Below are 19,849 nucleotides of genomic sequence, written 5' to 3'. Positions count from 1 at the left end.
AGTTCCTGTTGTTGTTCCACCTACAGGGTTGCAGCCCCCTTCAGGTACTTGGGTACTTTCTCTAGTTCCTGCATTGGGGACCCTGTGTTCCATCCAGTAAAGCAGCTGAGTCTTATGCATATATTTGCACCCAACTTACAGACAGAAGCTGCTGACCCCTGTGGTTAAATTAGGGAAAAGCTGGAAGAAGCTGAGGAGGAGGGCAACCCTGTAGGAGGACCAGCAGTCTCAATGAACCTGGACCCCATGATCTCTGACACTGGATCACCAACCAGGCAGCATACACCAGCTGATATCAGGCCCCCAACACATGTACAGCAGAGGACTGCCAAGTCTGGGTTCAATCAGAAAAGATGTACCTAGCCCTCAAGGGACTGGAGGCCCCAGGGAGTTTAGAGTTCTGGTGGGGGTGTGGTGGGGTTGGGACATCCATGTGGAGGGGGAGGGGAGGAAGAGGTATGGGATGTGGAAGTCAGAGGGTAGGAATAGGAACAGGAGGAGAATAAAATCTGGAGTATAAAGAAAAAAGAAAAATTAATAATAATAATAATGATAAAATAAAACTAACTTCCTAAGCTTTGAACCTAGACTGGAACTATACGTCAGTTCTTCTATTCACTCGCTTACCATGTGCAAATCCTTGAGCAACTCAGACTGTTAAGTCACTGCGTTGGTTTAAGTGAGAATGGCTCAGACAAGTAAGTATATTTGGAGTCTGGGTCCTACTTAGTGGACTATTTAAGAAGAATTAGGAAGTATGGCCTTGTTGGAGGAGGTTTGTAACTGTGGTGGCCTTTGAAGTTTGAAAGGCTCATGTAAAGCACATTATTTCCCTCTTTCTTTTTGCTCCTGCCTATAGATAAGGATATAAGCTCTCAACTAATGCTCCAGCACCACACCTGCCTGCCACCATACTTCCTGCCATAATGATCATGGACTACTAACACCCTTTTGAAACTTTAAGCAAGCACTCAATATAATGCCTTTCTTTTATAAGCTGCTTTGGTCAGGGTGTCTCTTCACAACAAAAGAATAATAATTCAGAGTCACACATGTAAATTACTTATAAACAAATTTTTCCCCTCTTCTTCCTTTCCTATTCCACTACATGTTTCCTACATCCTATCACTTCTACTTCTCTGGAGAGACCAGTTTAGTGCACTGGGCTTGCCTGCTGGAGGATTAAAGATGAGACACATACATTCAAATCTTGTCAACCACAAGAAAATAAATAAGGTTGTCCTACAATCATCTAGTTGCCCATCAGGGAAGAATGAATGAATGAGTTCAGAGACTAGCCAAGTTAGCTCAAACCAAACCAAATGATGAGCCAACAATGAAATCAAATTAAAGCCAGTTCTATTTCAGAATAGTTCGTAAGCAGCAAAAGGTACCTTAGAAGGAAAAAATAATGTGGTATAGCATGGACTCCTGTATAATGTTGACAGGCCAGCAAGGTGGTGCAGCAGGTAAAGGTACTTGCCAACAAACCTGAGTTTAATCCATGGGACCCACATAAGAGGAGAACTGATTTTCAAGAGTTGTCCTTTAACTTCTACATGTGAGTTGTAGCACTCATGTGTGCACACACAAACAGAAATATATAAAATATATGAATGCATAAGTATAATAAAGTAAGAATTAAATAAGGAATGCAGCTTGTTGAAAATAAGCTGCCAGGCGTGGTGGCGCACGCCTTTAATCCCAGCACTTGGGAGGCAGAGGCAGGTGGATTTCTGAGTTTGATGCCAGCCTGGTCTACAAAGTGAGTCAGGACAGCCAGGGCTATACAGAGAAACCCTGTCTCAAAAAACAAAAAAAAAAAAAAAAGGGCAGTTTTCAGGAAATTTATTTTTAGTCTACAAAGTACATACTATAGGGATCTGTACAGGAAAATAAGTGGAAGAAACTCTCAGTAAATTATAAGAGTTAAGCATATAGAAGAGCGTAAACTGTGGAAGAAGAATCTATTATCAAGAGAGAAGAAAATCAAACTTGTATGGTGTCATAACCTAGGAGGTAGCAGGAATCTTTACACTATGACAGGAAAAAATTCCAAGTGGTATACCATAACTGTCAATCAAACTCAGTCACTAAAGGGATCTCAAGAAAGGAACGATAAAGTATAGTATTAACAGTAGATAAGGTACAATAAGATGGATAAAAAGATAGTGTGATCAGCTAAATTATGATAGTTCCAAACTTCTTAGAAACAAACTTAATCCAGATCCTCTCTCACAGACGATTCAATAAATTTGGAATGAATTTAGGAATTCAAACTTTTAGCAGATAATTCTGCCAGCCTTGAAAGAACACAGGAAACAAGATATTTATTTTTAAAATGTATAGTTTAACATTAAGAAGAGAATACTTTACTTATCTATTAGTGCTTTTACACAAAAATGTTACACTTGGATCCTCTAAAAAATAGTATTCCATCCACTGAAAGCAATTCTGCCCTTTATAATAAAACTTAAGAATGGCCAGCAAGATGGATCTGTGGGTCATACACCTATTACCAAGCCTGATGGATAGCATGAGTTACATCTCCAGAACTCACATGGTAGAAGGAGAGAATTGACTGACTCCTGCGAATGTCTTCTGACATCTATGTGCATAGTGGCATGTGTGCATCCATACACATAAAAACATTTTTAATGCAATAAAAAAGCTTATGGAATCAATTGTATGTCTATACATGTGCTTGCTGCTTTAAATACACACACACACACACACACACATATGCACGAACGCATGCGAGCACGATTCTAAATTACATTTATGTTTATTTATTTAATGTGTCTTAATGTAGATATAGAGGAATGTGGACAAACTGTAGTAATCTGTTTTCTTCTCCCATGCAAAGGTTTTCAGGTTTGGTAATAAGTTCCTTTAGTTACTAAGTCATCTCTGCTGCACAAGTGTTTGTGAAAAATAAACAATTGATATGCTAAACTGAAAAAAAAAAACATTCAAGTATCCTATAAGATGTAAGTAGCACAGTAAGTCTGGCCTATAGTCAGATTTCCTTAAATCAGTATCATTAATACAATAAATACTAGTCTAGTCTGGTGTTCTAATTTATTTTGCTAGAAAGGCTTAACATTTATATTTTCATTTTATCATTCTGTATAGGTAAATTAATGCTTAAGTCCTAAAAAGCAAATAAAGCCTAAACTCAAGAAGCAAAATAAACTAGAAGGAATCAGAAAATAAGTACTTGAAAGCAGAAGGGGACTACTTAAAGGAGCAATCAGAGAGAGAAAAATAATAAATACACAAGGAGAGGAGGGATCTCACAGACGGTATATGTGGGAAATACAATTGAATATCTTATTAATATGTAAAAATGCTAAAATAAAATTCATCATTTTATCTAAACAATACATGCTGATAACAAAAAAAAAGCTTGAAATGAAGCATACTTACTTTATTGGTTTGGCTATCAGGATGTGGTGGTGAATCAAAATTTATTATGGCATGTAGAATATCATGTGTTAAATTACTAAGGTGCAATAATGGATTGGCAACTACTGTTTTGGCACTGGCTGTACAAGCAAAGAGAAGAGGCACTGAAGTTTGTTCTGACAAAGGGTTAGAAAATATTGGTTCTGCTGTTTCCTTAAAAATGAAGAGAAAAAAAAGTTAACTATTTTTATTTACAATCTACTCCTTAAGTAATTCAGAGTATCTTTCAAAATTGTTCAAAATTAAAAATTAAAAGCACTCAAAGTATGTATTTAAATTGTTATGATCTAAGGAGGAAAATGTTTCTACAACTGTATCTAGAACGATAATACCCTTAACACTCCTCAATAAAATATAGCTCATTACCTCAGAAGGCACTCATAAGACTGTGTTCACACAAATTAAGTAAGTCAAAACACCTGACAACATCTGTTCTGCAAGTGTCACGTACATAGCTCCACCAATTCCTAATGACTATACACAAAGATTCATTCCTTAAAGTAACTATAACAAAGAAAAGCAAGTTTTAATACTTCAAATAAAAAATACAATTTCAAAAGCTATTTTAGATATGTATTATTCTTTTCTTTAAATAAAGCTTTTAAATTTTTAATTAAAATAATTATATTATTCTTGTCCTTTCATCCACATGCTCTCTTTGACTGTTCAAAGTTATATACCTGCTAGTGTGATGGCATGTGCCTTTAGTTTCAGTACTTGGGAGGCAAAGGCAGAGGCAGGAAGATCTCTGTGAGGTCAAGGTCAGTTTGGTCTACATAGGGAATTCCAGACTAGCTGGAGATACATGATGACACCTCACCTCAAAGTAAAACAAAAATGTTACATACCTGCTGAGATTCTTGCAAAAGTAAAATTAATTCCATTCTCACTGATGCAAGACCCCCACCATGAGAGCCATGAAGCACACAGTAACTAAGAAACATCCTTAAGAGTGACTGATATTTCAAAAGCCACTGCCTTTTTTCCTGGAAACTTTCTCTCAGTTGTTTCACTTTTGTTTGGTGATGCAAATCATCAGCATCCTCAGTTGATCCAGATTCATCTGCACTTTGGCTAAATGTGGTCTGCAGTTGTTCTGCATCTGAGCAAAAGTCACAAGTCCTCTGAAGAGCTACTACCTCTTTTTCAAGCCAGTGGTAGAGTTGGTAACGCAATTTCCCACCATCTATTTCATAGCCAGTAGATAAAGTACGAAGTTCGACTGTGAGAATCTTTAAACATGCTCTAAATTTTAGTTGAACAGCAATTATATCTTCTGATGGATTTAAAATGTCATTTTCATCTAGTGTGCTTAAAGAGTCTGTGCAACTGCTCAACTCATCTATTTCTTTAACTGTCTTTCTCTGCAAAGGTCTTATTTCTTTCATTGAAATAGGGGGATCTTCATTTTCTTCATCATTATCACTATCCCATTTCAACTCCAAAGAGTCATCTTGAAATACCATACTCGGTTGGCTCCAATCAAAAGAAAGGGTAGAATTTGAGTGCCTTTCTGAGGAACCCTCTGAAGAAGATTCAAAACCATTTATCAGTGACTGTGACCAGTCAACAGCAGAAGACTTGTCTTCTCTTACATCCAATTTTAGTGAAGAATCTTTACTAGTTAAAAAACTAGATCTTCTACAAAGGGGTTTTGCTTTCTTACAGACTTTGGGCATCTTTGACAATACTTCCAAAGCCAACATTGGGCAGCCAGCTTTCAGGTGAGCACTAGCAGTAGTAAAAAATAATCTTCTTTCACTTAGATTAATTGTTCCTGCCAGTCCACTTTTTCCTGCTAAAGCCATGTGCGTTGAAAATGTATCAGATGATGATCCAAAATGTCTTCTTAGCAAAAGAGGATGTGTTCTTAGGTAATTGTAGAAATTAAAAACTATAGGATTACAGGCTGACATTATGACTTGATCTGAAAGTAAATTAATTTGATGAATCAAGAGAACCTCACGATATGAACTGAGAATATGTAATCATAAGAGTCCTCTTGCTCTCAGAGGAAACAGTATTTTATATCACAGGTAACCAAAGGCCATACTACTTTCCAAGTGAAACGAAGTCTTCAGACAGAATCCTTAGCTCTTTTCTTGCTTGCTGCCTCTTCAGTCAGCTTGTCTAGACCTCATCTTTTCTGACCACAGGAGCTATATTCTATCTCCCAAGAATCCCATGATTTTAAACACCACCTCTATGCTGTTAAGCTGAACATCTCTATCTCCTCTTTCCAAATTCCATAGTTCATTTCTACTTAAATACAAACACTTTTGCCCTATGGGCTTATTTGGTGTACCCTTGAGGCACACCAAACTTTATTCACCTGTTTTGATTGACTTGCATTATTTAAGCCAGGCAACAAGTCCTTTGACCGAATATCAACTAACTAGAGAAGGCGTCCTTATTTAATCAACACTCCATCCTTCATTCATTATTAGCCAAGCTAAAAATCCAGGAGTTATCCTTAATTTCTAATTCTTTGGCACTCCATATCAAATTTAGTCCTGGGTAGTTAAAGTAACGTTATCCTATAGCCAAATACTTGTCTCTGACTGTCTGTAGTCTTCTCATACTGACGCCATGACCTAAACCACTATAATCACTTTTCTCTGATTTACATGGTTCTAGGGATATATGATCTTGCATAAATATTCACTTATTTTTAAAAATAGAAAACATGTAAGTTTAATAAAGTGATGTTTCCCCTCAATTATGAAGAGGCCAGTATGAACCTTTACCTTAGATGACTAAAAGACTTGAATACTTGACTCTCATAGCTTTCTTCTTAATTTAAAAAGATACATATATCCTAAGTAAAAATAAACCACATATGTAGTGGTACATTAAACAACATGAACTAGAAGCTACTTTACTTACTGTTCAAAATAATACACTACTATTTCAGCTATCACACATAGTTCAATCCTGCCTATGGAAAAGTCCTGGACAAGTAAACCCCACCATTTTTATATTAATTCACAGAAAAATTTCCTTTTATAGTACACTATAAGAATGTCTCACCAAAAAAAAAGGAAAAAAAAAAAACCAGAAGTAGAGTTCTAAAGGGTACATTTAATATTATCTCTATCCTACTGGTCACATGAACATAACAGTCAAGGATTTGGCTAGTTTAAGGTTCCCTAATCACACCCCTTAAGTTAGCTTTCTTTAAGCTCAGTATGTTTTTCTTGTAAAAATTATAAAACTTATTAACAAGTGTAATAGCCCAACCTAATATTAAAAATTGGCTTTATATTTTTATTTTTACATTTTATATTTGCCATTTCTCCAAAGTATTTAAAATCAAATTTTGGTAATACTGATGTTCAATATATTTCATAAAAACAGAAAATCGAAAGTTCTTTGTTTTAAATGGTTCATCTTTCTGAAAGACCAAAACCCCATTTAGTCACTAAGACCAAATACTTAATATTGTGTGTTACATTAAACAGTGTTGAGAAAACACTAGTAACGTATTCATTAAAATCTTGCAAGAGCAGCTTACCTTCATCCTCTGTAATTGGTTGCTTTATTAATGTTTCCAGAGCAGCACTATAATCTTCTAAAATCCAGTGTGCCATACTCCGAAGAAAGGGGTCATGATGTGCATTTATGCTTGATGAACTGAGCTCACTGGCTGGAGAACCAATTCCCAAAACTTTTTTGCGTAAAATAGACTTGTATGTTGCTGATTTATCAAATTCAGACTCAAATAGTCTTGATATTACAAGAGCCAACTGAATGTCATTTAGTTTCTCAAGACATACCTTTAAAATATTTATAAATAAAAAATATTTATAAACAAAGACAGCTTTTGAGAGAAAATTTATTTACTGTAAATGCATAAAGATTTGTTATCTCCAAATTTAGCAAGCAATAAATGTAATAATGGCATGCATATTATCTACATTATTAAATTAATACTGATAAGATCTCCAAATATATTTGTTATTACTAAAAAATGTATTTATAAACTTCACCTGAGGTAATAGATAATTCTATCTAGTTTCAATTAAACCTACAATTTTATTTTATTTTATTCCTCTTAAACTTCAGCTCTCCTCACTTCATCTAATCAGACTAGAGTTTTCAAATTAAAAAGCTATATTTTAACTCCACCAAGTAAGAGTCAGATATACTTCAAATGTGCAGTCATGTGAGCAACTTACTTTACAAAATCTGCTTTATCCAAGTTATATTAAAAACATCATAAACTATATGGTAAAAATAAAAAAGCTACTGTGAAATCTTATCAGTTACTTTAGGTTCTTAGCCTTGTATTATTTCCAGTATAGTTAAAAATATAAATAAAAATTTTAGATTTAGATTGATTGTTTAAAGAAATGATAACACTACTTGAAAAAGAAGTTCAACAAATTACCTCAATTGCATCTTTGAGGCAACCACCTAGAAGAAAAAATGCTGCAGAATGTTCAAATCTTTGCTTGCCTAATAAAGAAAAGGCATTTTTTAAAGCTGCTTTACGCCACCTCTCTTCCTCAAAATTGTGCCCGAAAAACTGTGTCATTTTGGTGTCTTTTTGAGATCTATAAATGAATGAAAATTATGAAAATTTTAAAATCCAATTTTGTAATCACCCTTTTCCAGTTAGAGCTTTAAAGTTAGGAGTTTCAAGAAGAGCAAATTTGAAGACAGTCTGCACACACTCTGCAAACATCAAGATGCAGTTATGATAAAAGTTATAACAATGAAAACAAAACTTTTTCCAGTTCAGATATTCCAATGTATCTACATCTTTACCAGCAGATTTAGATAAACATTTACTTTTATAGGAAAACCTCAGAAGTTATTTAAAAATTCTCTTTCAAATTGCAAAGTGAAGTATATTAGCATAACTCAGAAAAAAAAATCACCTTTAAATTCATGCAAAATTTTACTAATCTATACTTATACAAAGATAATTTATACAAAGATAATTTATACATTAACATTTATGCTATTTCAAAATTAAAATTTTTCTATAATACTGTTCTAGTCATGTAGAAATGACTTACATAATCCGAAATTCAAATAATGGAATCTGCTCTGATTAAAAACAATATTGAAAAACCTAGATTCTTAGAAAGCTTATATTAAATATCAAAAATTTCCCCAGAGATTGTTATTCTTGAACAGAACATCAAACAAATAATGGAAATCATGGAGTCCAGGTGCTGTTGACAAGTGAGATGAAGAAGATAACAGAATCGAGAGTAACAGGGTCAGGGACTTCCTGGTTCATGTCCTTCAGTAACAGAGGAAAGATGCTTATTTGACAGATGCCAGACTTCACTATCTACCATGTTCCCCAAAGCTGATGCAAATTCATCTCAACAAATTTTTTTCCATTCCACTTCTTTCCTCCCTGCTTCTTGGTGATGAAGGAAATGTCTCTAGAAGGAGCTAATAAGGGAGAAAATGTGTCTTTAGACAGACAAATGCTAAAACAAACTGAAGGGGCATCAACTAGCTTCTTCCACTGTAGTACACATGTAATTTTTTTCCCTATGAAGTATGAAATGCAAAAACACTAAGAATATACTCACTAAAACATATTTTACTTTATGCATTTACTTTAAGTAAAGAGTGATTTTTAGCTGTGAAGCAGTCATTTACTTACCTATATAATCCCCAAATCACAGCTTTTTTTTTCATTGCAAGGTAAAAAATTGCAGCATCTAAAGGATCATTATTTCTATGAAAGGCTGCTTTGGCTACCTACAATTGGGAAATAGTAGTCAATTGTTTACAGAAGTAGCTTGTGAGTGAACAAATAATTTCTCTTACATACAAGATTAGTATGTGCTATTTTTATGTTACAATTTAAAGAGTGTTCAAATACATTTGTACATAACTCTAGAAATAGACGCATTTATGGTAGCAAAATATACAAGGCTAAACTACTGTATTTTTTCTCAACAAACACTTCAGAAATTCAGAAATGCACTAGTAAATAAATGTGATTAAAAACTAGAGGTTGAGGATAGCTAGGTCTAGCAGCTGAGGTTTAGATTACAACGGCTCAAGAGTTTTAGACAAAAGGATTATACATTAAACCAGTGTGAGACCATTAAATATAAAAAGCCGAAAGTAGGCTGTGCTGGGGAGTCTTCTCACTGATACAATGCTTGCCTAGCATTCATAAAGCACAAGGTTCAATACCCAATACCACACACACAAACTATGATGCTGTTTCTAAAACAAAAGGGAATAAACTAATATTAGGGGAGACAGAATGACATAAGCAAATATTCAAATATACTGTTTTTATAACCAAATAAATTCTTACTTTTTCTATGCATCTGCGCAAGATGCGAGCATTGCGAACCCACCACCCCACACCCATTGCTCTCAGTTCAGACCAAGTTGGATCATCTTTCTGCATGGCTGGCAACATATTCAGCAATTCTTCCTCTGCTACTGAGTGAAAAGCCCAAGCAAAATGACCAGTGGAAAGGCCTGAAGAAAAGCCAAAAATGACATTCATAAGCAATGCAAATATTTAATATAATCATCATAAAAGTATATGATGTTGCACAATAAGCATATAAACTGTTTTAAGTTTCTAAATATTGGCATAAATCACTCCAAATAATCTCATTTAATATGTCAGGGTACATATTAAACAAACTGGGTGCTTAAAATACAGAGTAAAATGACATATTCTTTAACTTTGCAGACTCCTTTTACCATAACATATGTAAGAATAAAATCTTGGATATAGCATAAAGTCTAAGTGGAAAGGACAGAATTTTAAGGAACCATCATCACTAAGTACGAATCCTGTGTTTATGATTTAAGAAAAACATTTCTAGGCATATTCTATCTATGGCTACTTAAAACTGTGACAGTAACAAGTCTGAACTGGAAATCAGCTGCTCTGGTGCAGTCTTGGCTCTCTCAGGACAAGCCTTTTGCCCTTGGAAAATATCTGTCTTACTAACTCTGCGGATTGTTACATAGGTCAGTAAGAAGTACTCTTTCAAACTTTTATCATAGTTACATATAACTTTTATTGTTCCTAAACTATGAGTTATTCTTATTCTTGATTCTCTAAACAAATGATACCGCTCCAATGCACATAATTAAAATCTATTTCTTTGAAACATACAAAATACTTATGGGAAATGTCACTGGGCTGCAGTATTTTGTTCTCTGGCTATTTCCCACAGTTGGGCTGAGACTATCAGAAGCACTTGAAGTACTGTTACATAGTGGTGTGCTTTTTCTTCAGTATTGCTTCTCTTTTCTCTGTGAACATATTTTTAGATGTTCTAATAGCGCAGAATTAAAGAATTCCTTTCAATCATATAAAAGCAAAACTCCAACTAAGTATAACAATTTATTACTCCCAAATTAGAACATATACATTATATCTTGGATCTACTACCAAAAAAAATATGATCTTAGGAAAGTTACTTAATTTTTTAATGACTCAAGATTTCATTAAAAAACTGTACATAAAGGATTAGAGAGAAGGCTCAGTGGTTAAGAGCACTGGCTGCTCTTTTAGAATACCTAGGTTCAAATCTCACCACTTACATGGAAGCTCACAACTGCCTGTAACTCCAACTCCAGAGTATCTGACATCTTCACCCATACATGCAGGCCAAACATCAACACAAATAAAAATGAACAGATCGTTTAAAAAAAAAAAAAAAAAAAAGGAGCCTGGTGGTGGTTATCCATGCCTTTAATCCCAACACTTGGGAGGCAGAAAAAGGAAATCTCTGAGCTCAAGGCCAGCCTAGTCTACAAAGTTAAGTTCCAGGACAGCCAGGGCTACACAAAGAAAACCTGTCTCAAAAAACAACAAAAATGTGCATAATGAGAACACTATGATATTACACAATTTTAAGGATTGAGTAATCGAATAAAGAAATATAGAATACAATCTAACCCATAACAATTGTTATTATGCTGTTTTATCAAATTGATTTTTTTTTTTTTCCCGAGACAGGGTTTCTCTGTATAACCCTAGCTGTCCTGGAACTAACTCTGTAGACCAGGCTGACCTCAAACTCAGAAATCCATCTGCCTCTGCCTCCCATGTGCTGGGATTAAAGGTGTGCACCACCACTGCCTAGCCATATTGATGTTTTAATACTGATGTGTAACATTTGTGTCAGTAATCTAATGATCAGTACAATTAATAATGCTCAGATTTGATTCCGTCCTTCCTTCTTTCCTTTTCCTTTCTCCTACCTTCCTTCCTTCCTTCCTTCCTTCCTTCCTTCCTTCCTTCCTTCCTTCCTTCCTTCCTTCCTTTGCAGATTTATATGTTTGTTTTATGAAAAGTCTTCAGACACACAAGAAGGTGGCATTGGATCCCATTACAGATGGTTGTGAGCCACCATGTGATTGCTGGGAACTGAACTCAGGATCTCTGGAAGACCAGTCAGTGTTCTTAACTCCTGAGCCATCTTCTACAGCCCCGAATCTGTCTTTTCATACTACATTTTTTTTCTCAGTATTATTGAGCAAAATAAATGTCATAAGATTTTAGCATATGTGGTTTCACATTTTTAATCTATACAATAGAATAATTTCTTCTCATTGAAGAGATATTAGCACTTTATTCCTATTGCTAGAACGTTCACTATAGTCAAGATACGGAAACTACCTAAATGTGCTTCTACAGAAGAATGGGTTTTAAACTATGATTTACATACACAATGAAATAGGAAATTCTGCAATGTGTAACACAAGTAAGATTTGCAGATATTATACTAATAATTTAATAATAATCACATTAATGATAAAATGTATTATTCTACTCACTTGAGATATTTCAAAGAAAAAAAATTCATGGAATTAAAAAGTAGAGTGGTGGTTGCAGTGACTGTGAGGAGGGGAATCATTAGGCAGCAAGTTTTACCAAATAAGATGAATAAGCTCTACAGGCATCTGCTATACATTGGTCAATAATATTGTGCTGTTTACTTATAAGCTTATTGTAAGGATGAAAGAATACCTTTGTTTTAAAAAAATCATTAAAAATAAGATTAAGTATATAAGCAGATGGAAAAGCTAATGAATATCTAAAGGAAACAGTAGAAATTAAAATGTATATTAAGAATGTCAGCGGGGCTGGAAAGATGACTCAGCAGTTAAGAGCCCATGTGAGGATGCTTCAATCCCACTTAGAAGTGGGAAGAAAATAATCATGGGACCAAAGGGAGGGAGGGGCCTGTGTGGGAGAGGAGAGAAGGAGGGGAAAAGGATCAGGTATTGAGGGGCGGGGGGGGGGGGGAGGGAACAGGAGAGAAGTCCAGAGAACCAGGAGACTGAATGAAAATAAGCTACCTCGGTGGAGAGGTTGGGAGGTGGGGAGACCCTCTAGAAAGTACCAGAGACCCAAGAGGTGAGAGACTCTCAGGACTCAATGGGGGTTGACCTTAGCCAAAATAGCCAACATTGGGGAGAGGAAACTCAAAGAATCCACCTCCAGGAGACAGATGGGCCTCAAGTGGAGGAACTGGGTTACTAAACCAATAAAATTTTTGACCTAGAAAAAAACTATCTAAAAGAACTGCAGGGACAAAAATGGAGAAGAGACTGAGAGAAAGGCTGGTCCAATGACCAGCCCAACTTGGGAATCAAACTCATTGGTGAGGGAGGGGCATGAAGGCCTGACACTATTACTGATGCTATGATGTGCTCACAGAGGGGAGCCTGGAAAAGCTGTCCTCGGAGAGGCCCTACAAGCAGCTAAGACAGACAGATACCCAACCATTGGACTGAAGTTAGGGACCCCTACGGTTGAATTAGGGAAAGGATCCCACCCATAGGAAGACCAGCAGTCTCAACTAATCTGGACCTCAAGGAGCTCCCAGACACTGAGCCACCAACCAAGGGCATACACAGGCCATTCTGAGGTCCCTAGCAGATATGTAGCAGAGGACTACCTGGCTTAATCCTCAAGAGACTTGAGGCCCCAGGGAAGAGGGGGAGGCCTGGTGGGATGGGAAGGGGGAGGAGGAATAGGATAAGGAACTGTGGAGGGAGGACTGGGGGCTGGGTGGGGGTAATGACTGTAATGTTTAAAAAAAAAAAAAAAAAAAAAAAGCATCGGCTGCTCTTCCAGAGGTCCTGAGTTCAATTCCCACAACCATATGGATCTGATGTTCTCTTCTGGCACACAGATGTACAAAGAGAGCATTCATATAAATAAAATAAATAAATCTTAAAAACAAGAATGCCACCAATGAAGTCATCAGTAGGCTCAAAACAGTCAAATGAAACTGTAAGAACATGAAGAACTGTAGGTTTGTTATTAAGTATAGTTGAGCTACCAGCAGGAGGAAAAGGAGAACAAATTTCTCAAGCAATGGTGGCTGAAATTAATGAAAACCATGGACACTCGCAGAGCACAAAGCAGGCCAAAAACAACCTATAATCCTGCATGTTACCAACAGCCTGGAGCTGACCCTGTGCCACAAGTCTCTGTACCCCAATCCCGCCAGGAGAGAGCCGGTCTCCCAGGAGTGCTGACACACCTGAGAGCACAGATGAGACCAACAAACACTTCTGGCTCAAATATCTGGCCCAAGAGAGACCAGCCCGGGGCCCTCAGGACACAGGAACTGAGGAGCAGCCTGGGACAGGACAGGAGCCTTCTGGTTTCTGTCTCTGCCCTGGAGCTGACCCTGTACCAAGCATCACCCAGGAATGCTGACACCTGAGAGCACAGGCAATGAGTGGAACTTGAAAATATCATCTTGAGTGAGGTGACTCAGTCACAAAAGAACACACACAGTATGCACTCACTGATAAGTAGATATTAGTCCAAAAGCTGGGAATATCCAAGATTCAACTCACAGACCATATGAAAGCCCAAGAAGAAGGAAGACCAAAGTTTGGATGCTACAGTCCTTCTTAGAAGGGCGAACAAAATACTCACAGGAGGAAATATGGAGAGAAAATGTGGAGCAGAGACTGAAGGAAAGGCCATCCAGAGAATGCCCCACCTGGGGATCCATCCTATATATAGTCACCAAACCCAGATGCTGGGAAGTGGTTGTGGACAGGAGCTCTGCCAGAGCCTGACAAATACAGAGGAGGAAGCTCACAGCCAACCACTGGACTGAGTGCAGGGTGCCTGACGGAGGAGTCGGAGAAGGGACTGAAGGAGCTGAAGGGGCTGGAATCAGTGGGAGGGGAGGCCCTCGGTCCTGTGAAGGCTTGATGCCCCAATTTAGAGAGGAATGCTAGGGTGGTGAGGCGGGAGTGGGTGGGGGAGCACCCTCATAGAAACAGGGTAAAGGGGGGGGATGGGATAAGGGGTTTATAGAGGGAAAACCTGGGAAAGGGGATAACATTTGAAATGTAAACAAAATATCGAATTAAAAAAATGTTAAAACTAAAAAAATTTTTAAATTAAAATTCTAGCACAAAACATCTGGAAAATATGCCACTGTGAAAAGACCAAATCTAAAAATAGTAGTGTGATGGTTTGTATATTCTTGGGCCAGGGAGTGGTACCATTTGGAGGTGTGGTGTTGTTGGAATAGTTGTGAGCTGGTTGGAGTAGGTGTGTCACTGTGGGTGTGGGCTTAAGACCCTCACCCTAGTAGCCTGGAAGTCAGTCTTCCACCAGCAGTCTTTGGATGAAGAGGTAGAACTCTCAGCTCTGCCTGTGCCATGCCTGCCCGGATACTGCCATGCTCCCACCTTGAGGATAATGAACTGAACCTCTGAACCTGTAAGCCAGCCCCAATTAAATGTTGTTTTTATAAGACTTGCCTTGGTCATGGTGTCTGTTCAGAGCAGTAAAACCCTAATTAAGACAAATAGGAATAGAGGAAAGAAAAGAAATCCAGGTCAAAGACACAGAAAATATTATCAACAAAATCACAGAAGAAAATTTCCCCAATCTAGAAAAGATGCCTATCAAGATACAAGAAGCATACAGAACACCAAATAGACTGGACCAGAAAAGAAATTCCTTTAGAGTATAATAATCAAACACTAAGCATACAGAACCAAAGAAAATTAAAAGCTGCAAGAGAAAAAGACCATGTAATATACAAATGTAGACCTACTAGAATTGAACCTGACTTCACAACGGAGACTCTAAAAGCCAGAAGGGACTGGACAGATATCCTGCAGACTCTATGGGACCACAGATGCTAGCCCAGACTACTATGCCCAGAAAACTGTCAATCACAATAGATGGTGAAAATAAGACATTCCATGATAAAAACCAATATTTAAGAAGTATCTATCTAGAAATCCATTCTTACAGAAGGCAAACTCCAAGCTAAAGAGTAACCAAACCCAAGTAAACCTAATAATCTATCCTGGACTAGCAAATCAAAAAGGGAGGAAATAAACACCACACACCACCACTACCAGCACATCATCACCACCACCACCACCACCACCACCACCACCACCACCACCACCACCACCACCACCACCACCACCACCAGCAACAACAACAACAAACACTGATCATTGATTTCTCATAACATCAGTGGTCTTTATTCCCCAATAAAAACACACATAGTAATAAAATGGATACAATAATAGAATCTACCCTTTTACTAAATCCAAGATTTGCACCTTATCATCAAGGACAAACATCACCAAAGGATAAAAGGATAGAAAAAGATATTGCAAGCAAAAGGACATAAGAAGCAAGCTGGTGTAGCCATTTTAATACCTGACAAAATAGACTTCAAATCAAAACTAATCAGAAGAGATATGGAAAAACACTACAATAATCAAAGGAAAACCTACCAGGAGGACACTGCAACTCTTAACATCAATGCACCAAACACAAGGGTACCCAAATGTATAAAAGACACACAGCTTAACTCACATACTGATTCTCACATACTGACAGGAGGCTTCAATTTTACTCAGATGATCCAGACAAAATCAAGCAGAAATGCTGGAGCTAATTGATGTTGTAAACCAAATGGACCAAGCAGGTATTTACACAACATTTTACCCAAACACAAAACAATACACCTTCCAATAAGCATCTCAAGGAACTTTCTCCAAAATTGAGAACATACAAGGACACAAAGCAAATGTTAACACATACAAGAAAACTGAAATACTGTGCATCTTATCTTACCACCATTATTTAGAGGTGGTTATCAAAGCAACAGAGAACTCAGAAACCTGTGAAAAATGAACTCATTACTGAATGAAAAATGCATCAATACAGAACTTAAGAAAAAGAATCAAAGATTTTCTAGAATTGAACAAAAATGAACACACAACATACCCAAATTTATGTGACACAAAGGTGGTTCTAAGAGGCAAGTTCACAACACTAAGTTCCAACCTAAAAAAATTGGAGAGATCTCATACTAGTAACTTAGCAGCACATCTGAAAGCTCCTCAAGAAAAATAGGTAATTACACTCAAAAGGAGTATGTGGCATTAAGAAGTATGATCTAAGTGAAATCAAATAATGGAGAGACAGCGTCTCAACTGGACACTTCTTGTCACAAAATTAACCTTCCAGTATTGGGACTGGGTTATCTAATTGGGTTGTTAGCCAAAGGGGAATCCCCAAACCCACATTAACACCAAGACTATAAGCTGATCTCAACAAACACATGGCACTGCAGAAGACAACACCTACATAACTACTGAACATGGAAAAGTTAAACTAGCACTTAACTAGAGCATTCACCCCTATATATTAGTGTCTTTGGTATAGAAAAGTACTCTGCATGCTACCAAAGAAGAAACATAAACACCAACCCAACTATGAACCTGATTATCTACAATAGAGTCTTGCCTCCAAGATACACTAGAGCAATGGTGGCGCAAAGCTTGCAGGAGTAACCAACCGATATCTGACTTAAGGCCCTCCTTATTCCATGAGATGGAACTGATACTCCACACTGATTAGGTGATCAAGAACCTGAGACTACATAGCATGGGGACCTAGAGTGAAAGCAAATACTAATATTTTACTAAAAGAATGTAGCAATGAAATGACTTCTCATGACATTCCACTATAGATAAGTGCCTTGCTCAGTTATCAGAGAAGCTTCCTCCAGCAGCAGATACAAACACAGATACCCACAGCCAAACATTATGCAGAATATGAGACCTTAAAACAACTCAGCTCTAAACCAGGTATCTCTATTAAACCCCCAGGGGTCAGGGTACCCTGTTGAAGAGGAAGAAAAAGTTATGAGCCAGAAGGGTTGGAGGACAAAAACAAAGCCCTGTAAATTAACAAGATCAACACACAGATGAACTCACAGAAACCGAGGCAGCATGCACAGGGCCTGCATGGGTTTGTACTAGATTGGGTCCTAGAGCTGAAAGGAGAAGACACATGCCCCCATCCCTAACCCAGAAGCTATCTCCAATTGATAACCACTTGCAAATGAAAACTAGTATCCTCCAAAGGAGTCTCACTAGGAAAATAAACTATTCTTGAGAGTAGGCTGCATGCCCAGCAGTAGATGTTCAAGAGAAAATACAGAAAATGAACTCAATTACATCTTTGGAGATTCTGTGTCTCATAATGTCATGTTGGGACCTTATTACTCTCTCTTTATTTTTTTTTTAAAGATTTATTTATTAATTATATGTAAGTACACTGTAGCTGTCTTCAGACACTCCAGAAGAGGGCATTAGATTTCGTTACGGATGGTTGTGAGCCACCATGTGGTTGCTGGGATTTGAACTCCAGACCTTTGGAAAAGCAGTCGGGTGTTCTTACCCACTTATCCATCTCACCAGCCCCCCCCCCTTTTTAAAATTATCTTTTTCACTTTTATTTGAAGCCCTTTGGTTATGAATTATGGCTTTCAGTTTAGTGTTTTTATGAGATTTCGAGCATATAAATGGGTGGGGACTCTGCAGTTATAAATGTGAAATTTCTTCTTCTTTCCTTCTCTTTGTTTTGTCTTATTCAAATGTGTTAAATTTTATCTTATCTTTAGTACTGTATTGTATTGTATTGTCTCATTCCTTAGAAGCCAGTTTCTGTTTTCTGAGAGACAGAAGGGGGTAGACCCAGATTGGGAGGGCAGTGGGGGAGAAATTGGAAGTAACAGAAGGAGGAGAAAATGTGATCAGGATAAACTATGTGAGAAAAAATAGTAGATTAAAAAAGTCAGTAAATGATCCAAAGACATTAATCATAAGAAATATGAATTACCAGCAAATATTCAGTATTAAACATGTTTAATACTTCAAACTCTACGGGAAAGTAAACTTAGATTCTCAAAATCACCTTGGTGAAGGAGTTGAGCTCGGTAGGCTGGAAGGGAAGTTGTAAGAAAGGTATGGAGTCGAACAGCCAAAAGAAACTTTAATCCGCACTCATCTAGAGTTTCCCCACCTATGACCAGAAAAAAAAAGTGTTTATTTGTGCTTTAAAAAAATATTAAAAAATCATTTTATAAGCATAAGACATTAAAAAAATGAGTAAAATCAGCATATGTAACAAATACATATAAGAACAAAACATTCTTATATTGGCAAAATGTTTGTTACTCTTAAATATTTTCTAGTATTTCTTTTTACTAAGCAATTTTTATATTATAGGGAAAAGAACATGGCTAAATAGTTAAATAAAAATGAGAAAAAATTGATTTAAAGTCTATTAACATTCTTTATAATCTGACTGCATTTGATTTGAACCTTATATTTTTAAGAAGTTTATGTCTCCTGTTCTATGTTATTTACTATATGGATTCAAATCATAACTGCATAGTTTTATGCTAACAGTATGAAAATTGAGTCCTGATTTTTACTTTAAATGATTAAAAATAACAATATACTCATTAAACATATTAAATTACCCATAACATAGTCACATAAAATTAGTAACCACTACTGATGCCCTTAGAGTGTATACTAATTTTTCTTTTTTCTTTTTGGTTTTTCGAGACAGGGTTTCTCTGTATAGCTCTGGCTGTCCTGGAACTCACTTTGTAGACCAGGCTGGCCTCGAACTCAGAAATCCACTTGCCTCTGCCTCCCGAGTGCTGGGATTAAAGGCGTGTCCCACCTCACCTGGCTCCAAACTAATTTTTCTTAAAAACTTTTAAACTTTTGTGTCAAATTGAATCCTTTTTTTTTTTTCTTTTTTTGCCAAGCTTAGTTCAATGGCAAATCATACTATCCAATATCTGGTTTAAAATAATAGACTTATTAATTTCAAGCTTTAAGATATAATAGAAATTTTCCATTTAAATTTGTTTATACCTTAGATTTAAAAAAAATATTCTCTAAGTGATAAAAAGACCTCATTTTGCTGTGTTTATATTTGTTATTCTAGGTAGGCATACATAATAATGGTAATTTCTGAAAAGTCCTTAATCACTCTGTAAATTTTTACAGTGGATTATTCCCATAGAAGGAAAAAAACAGAAATACTTAAATT

The 19,849-nt window shown here is 36.6% G+C and overlaps 1 protein-coding gene across 5 annotated transcripts in view; it reads right to left on the bottom strand.

Moving 5' to 3' along the window:
* Positions 1-19,849, bottom strand: part of Dmxl1 (Dmx like 1) — a 141,631-nt gene that overhangs the window by 71,517 nt on the left and 50,265 nt on the right. For all 5 annotated transcript variants that reach the window (XM_029547072.1, XM_029547073.1, XM_029547074.1 and 2 more), the window contains 7 exons: positions 18,695-18,802; positions 9,767-9,936; positions 9,098-9,195; positions 7,859-8,024; positions 6,983-7,244; positions 4,317-5,395; positions 3,430-3,621 (listed from right to left, as the gene is read on the bottom strand). In XM_029547072.1, coding sequence (XP_029402932.1) covers positions 3,430-3,621; positions 4,317-5,395; positions 6,983-7,244; positions 7,859-8,024; positions 9,098-9,195; positions 9,767-9,936; positions 18,695-18,802 — 2,075 coding nt within the window. The remainder of the gene's footprint in view (positions 1-3,429; positions 3,622-4,316; positions 5,396-6,982; positions 7,245-7,858; positions 8,025-9,097; positions 9,196-9,766; positions 9,937-18,694; positions 18,803-19,849) is intronic.

Source organism: Mus pahari, chromosome 15 (assembly GCF_900095145.1).
Source record: "Mus pahari chromosome 15, PAHARI_EIJ_v1.1, whole genome shotgun sequence".
NCBI classification, from domain to species: Eukaryota; Metazoa; Chordata; class Mammalia; order Rodentia; family Muridae; genus Mus; species Mus pahari.
This window is presented reverse-complemented; position numbering and strand designations above follow the sequence as displayed.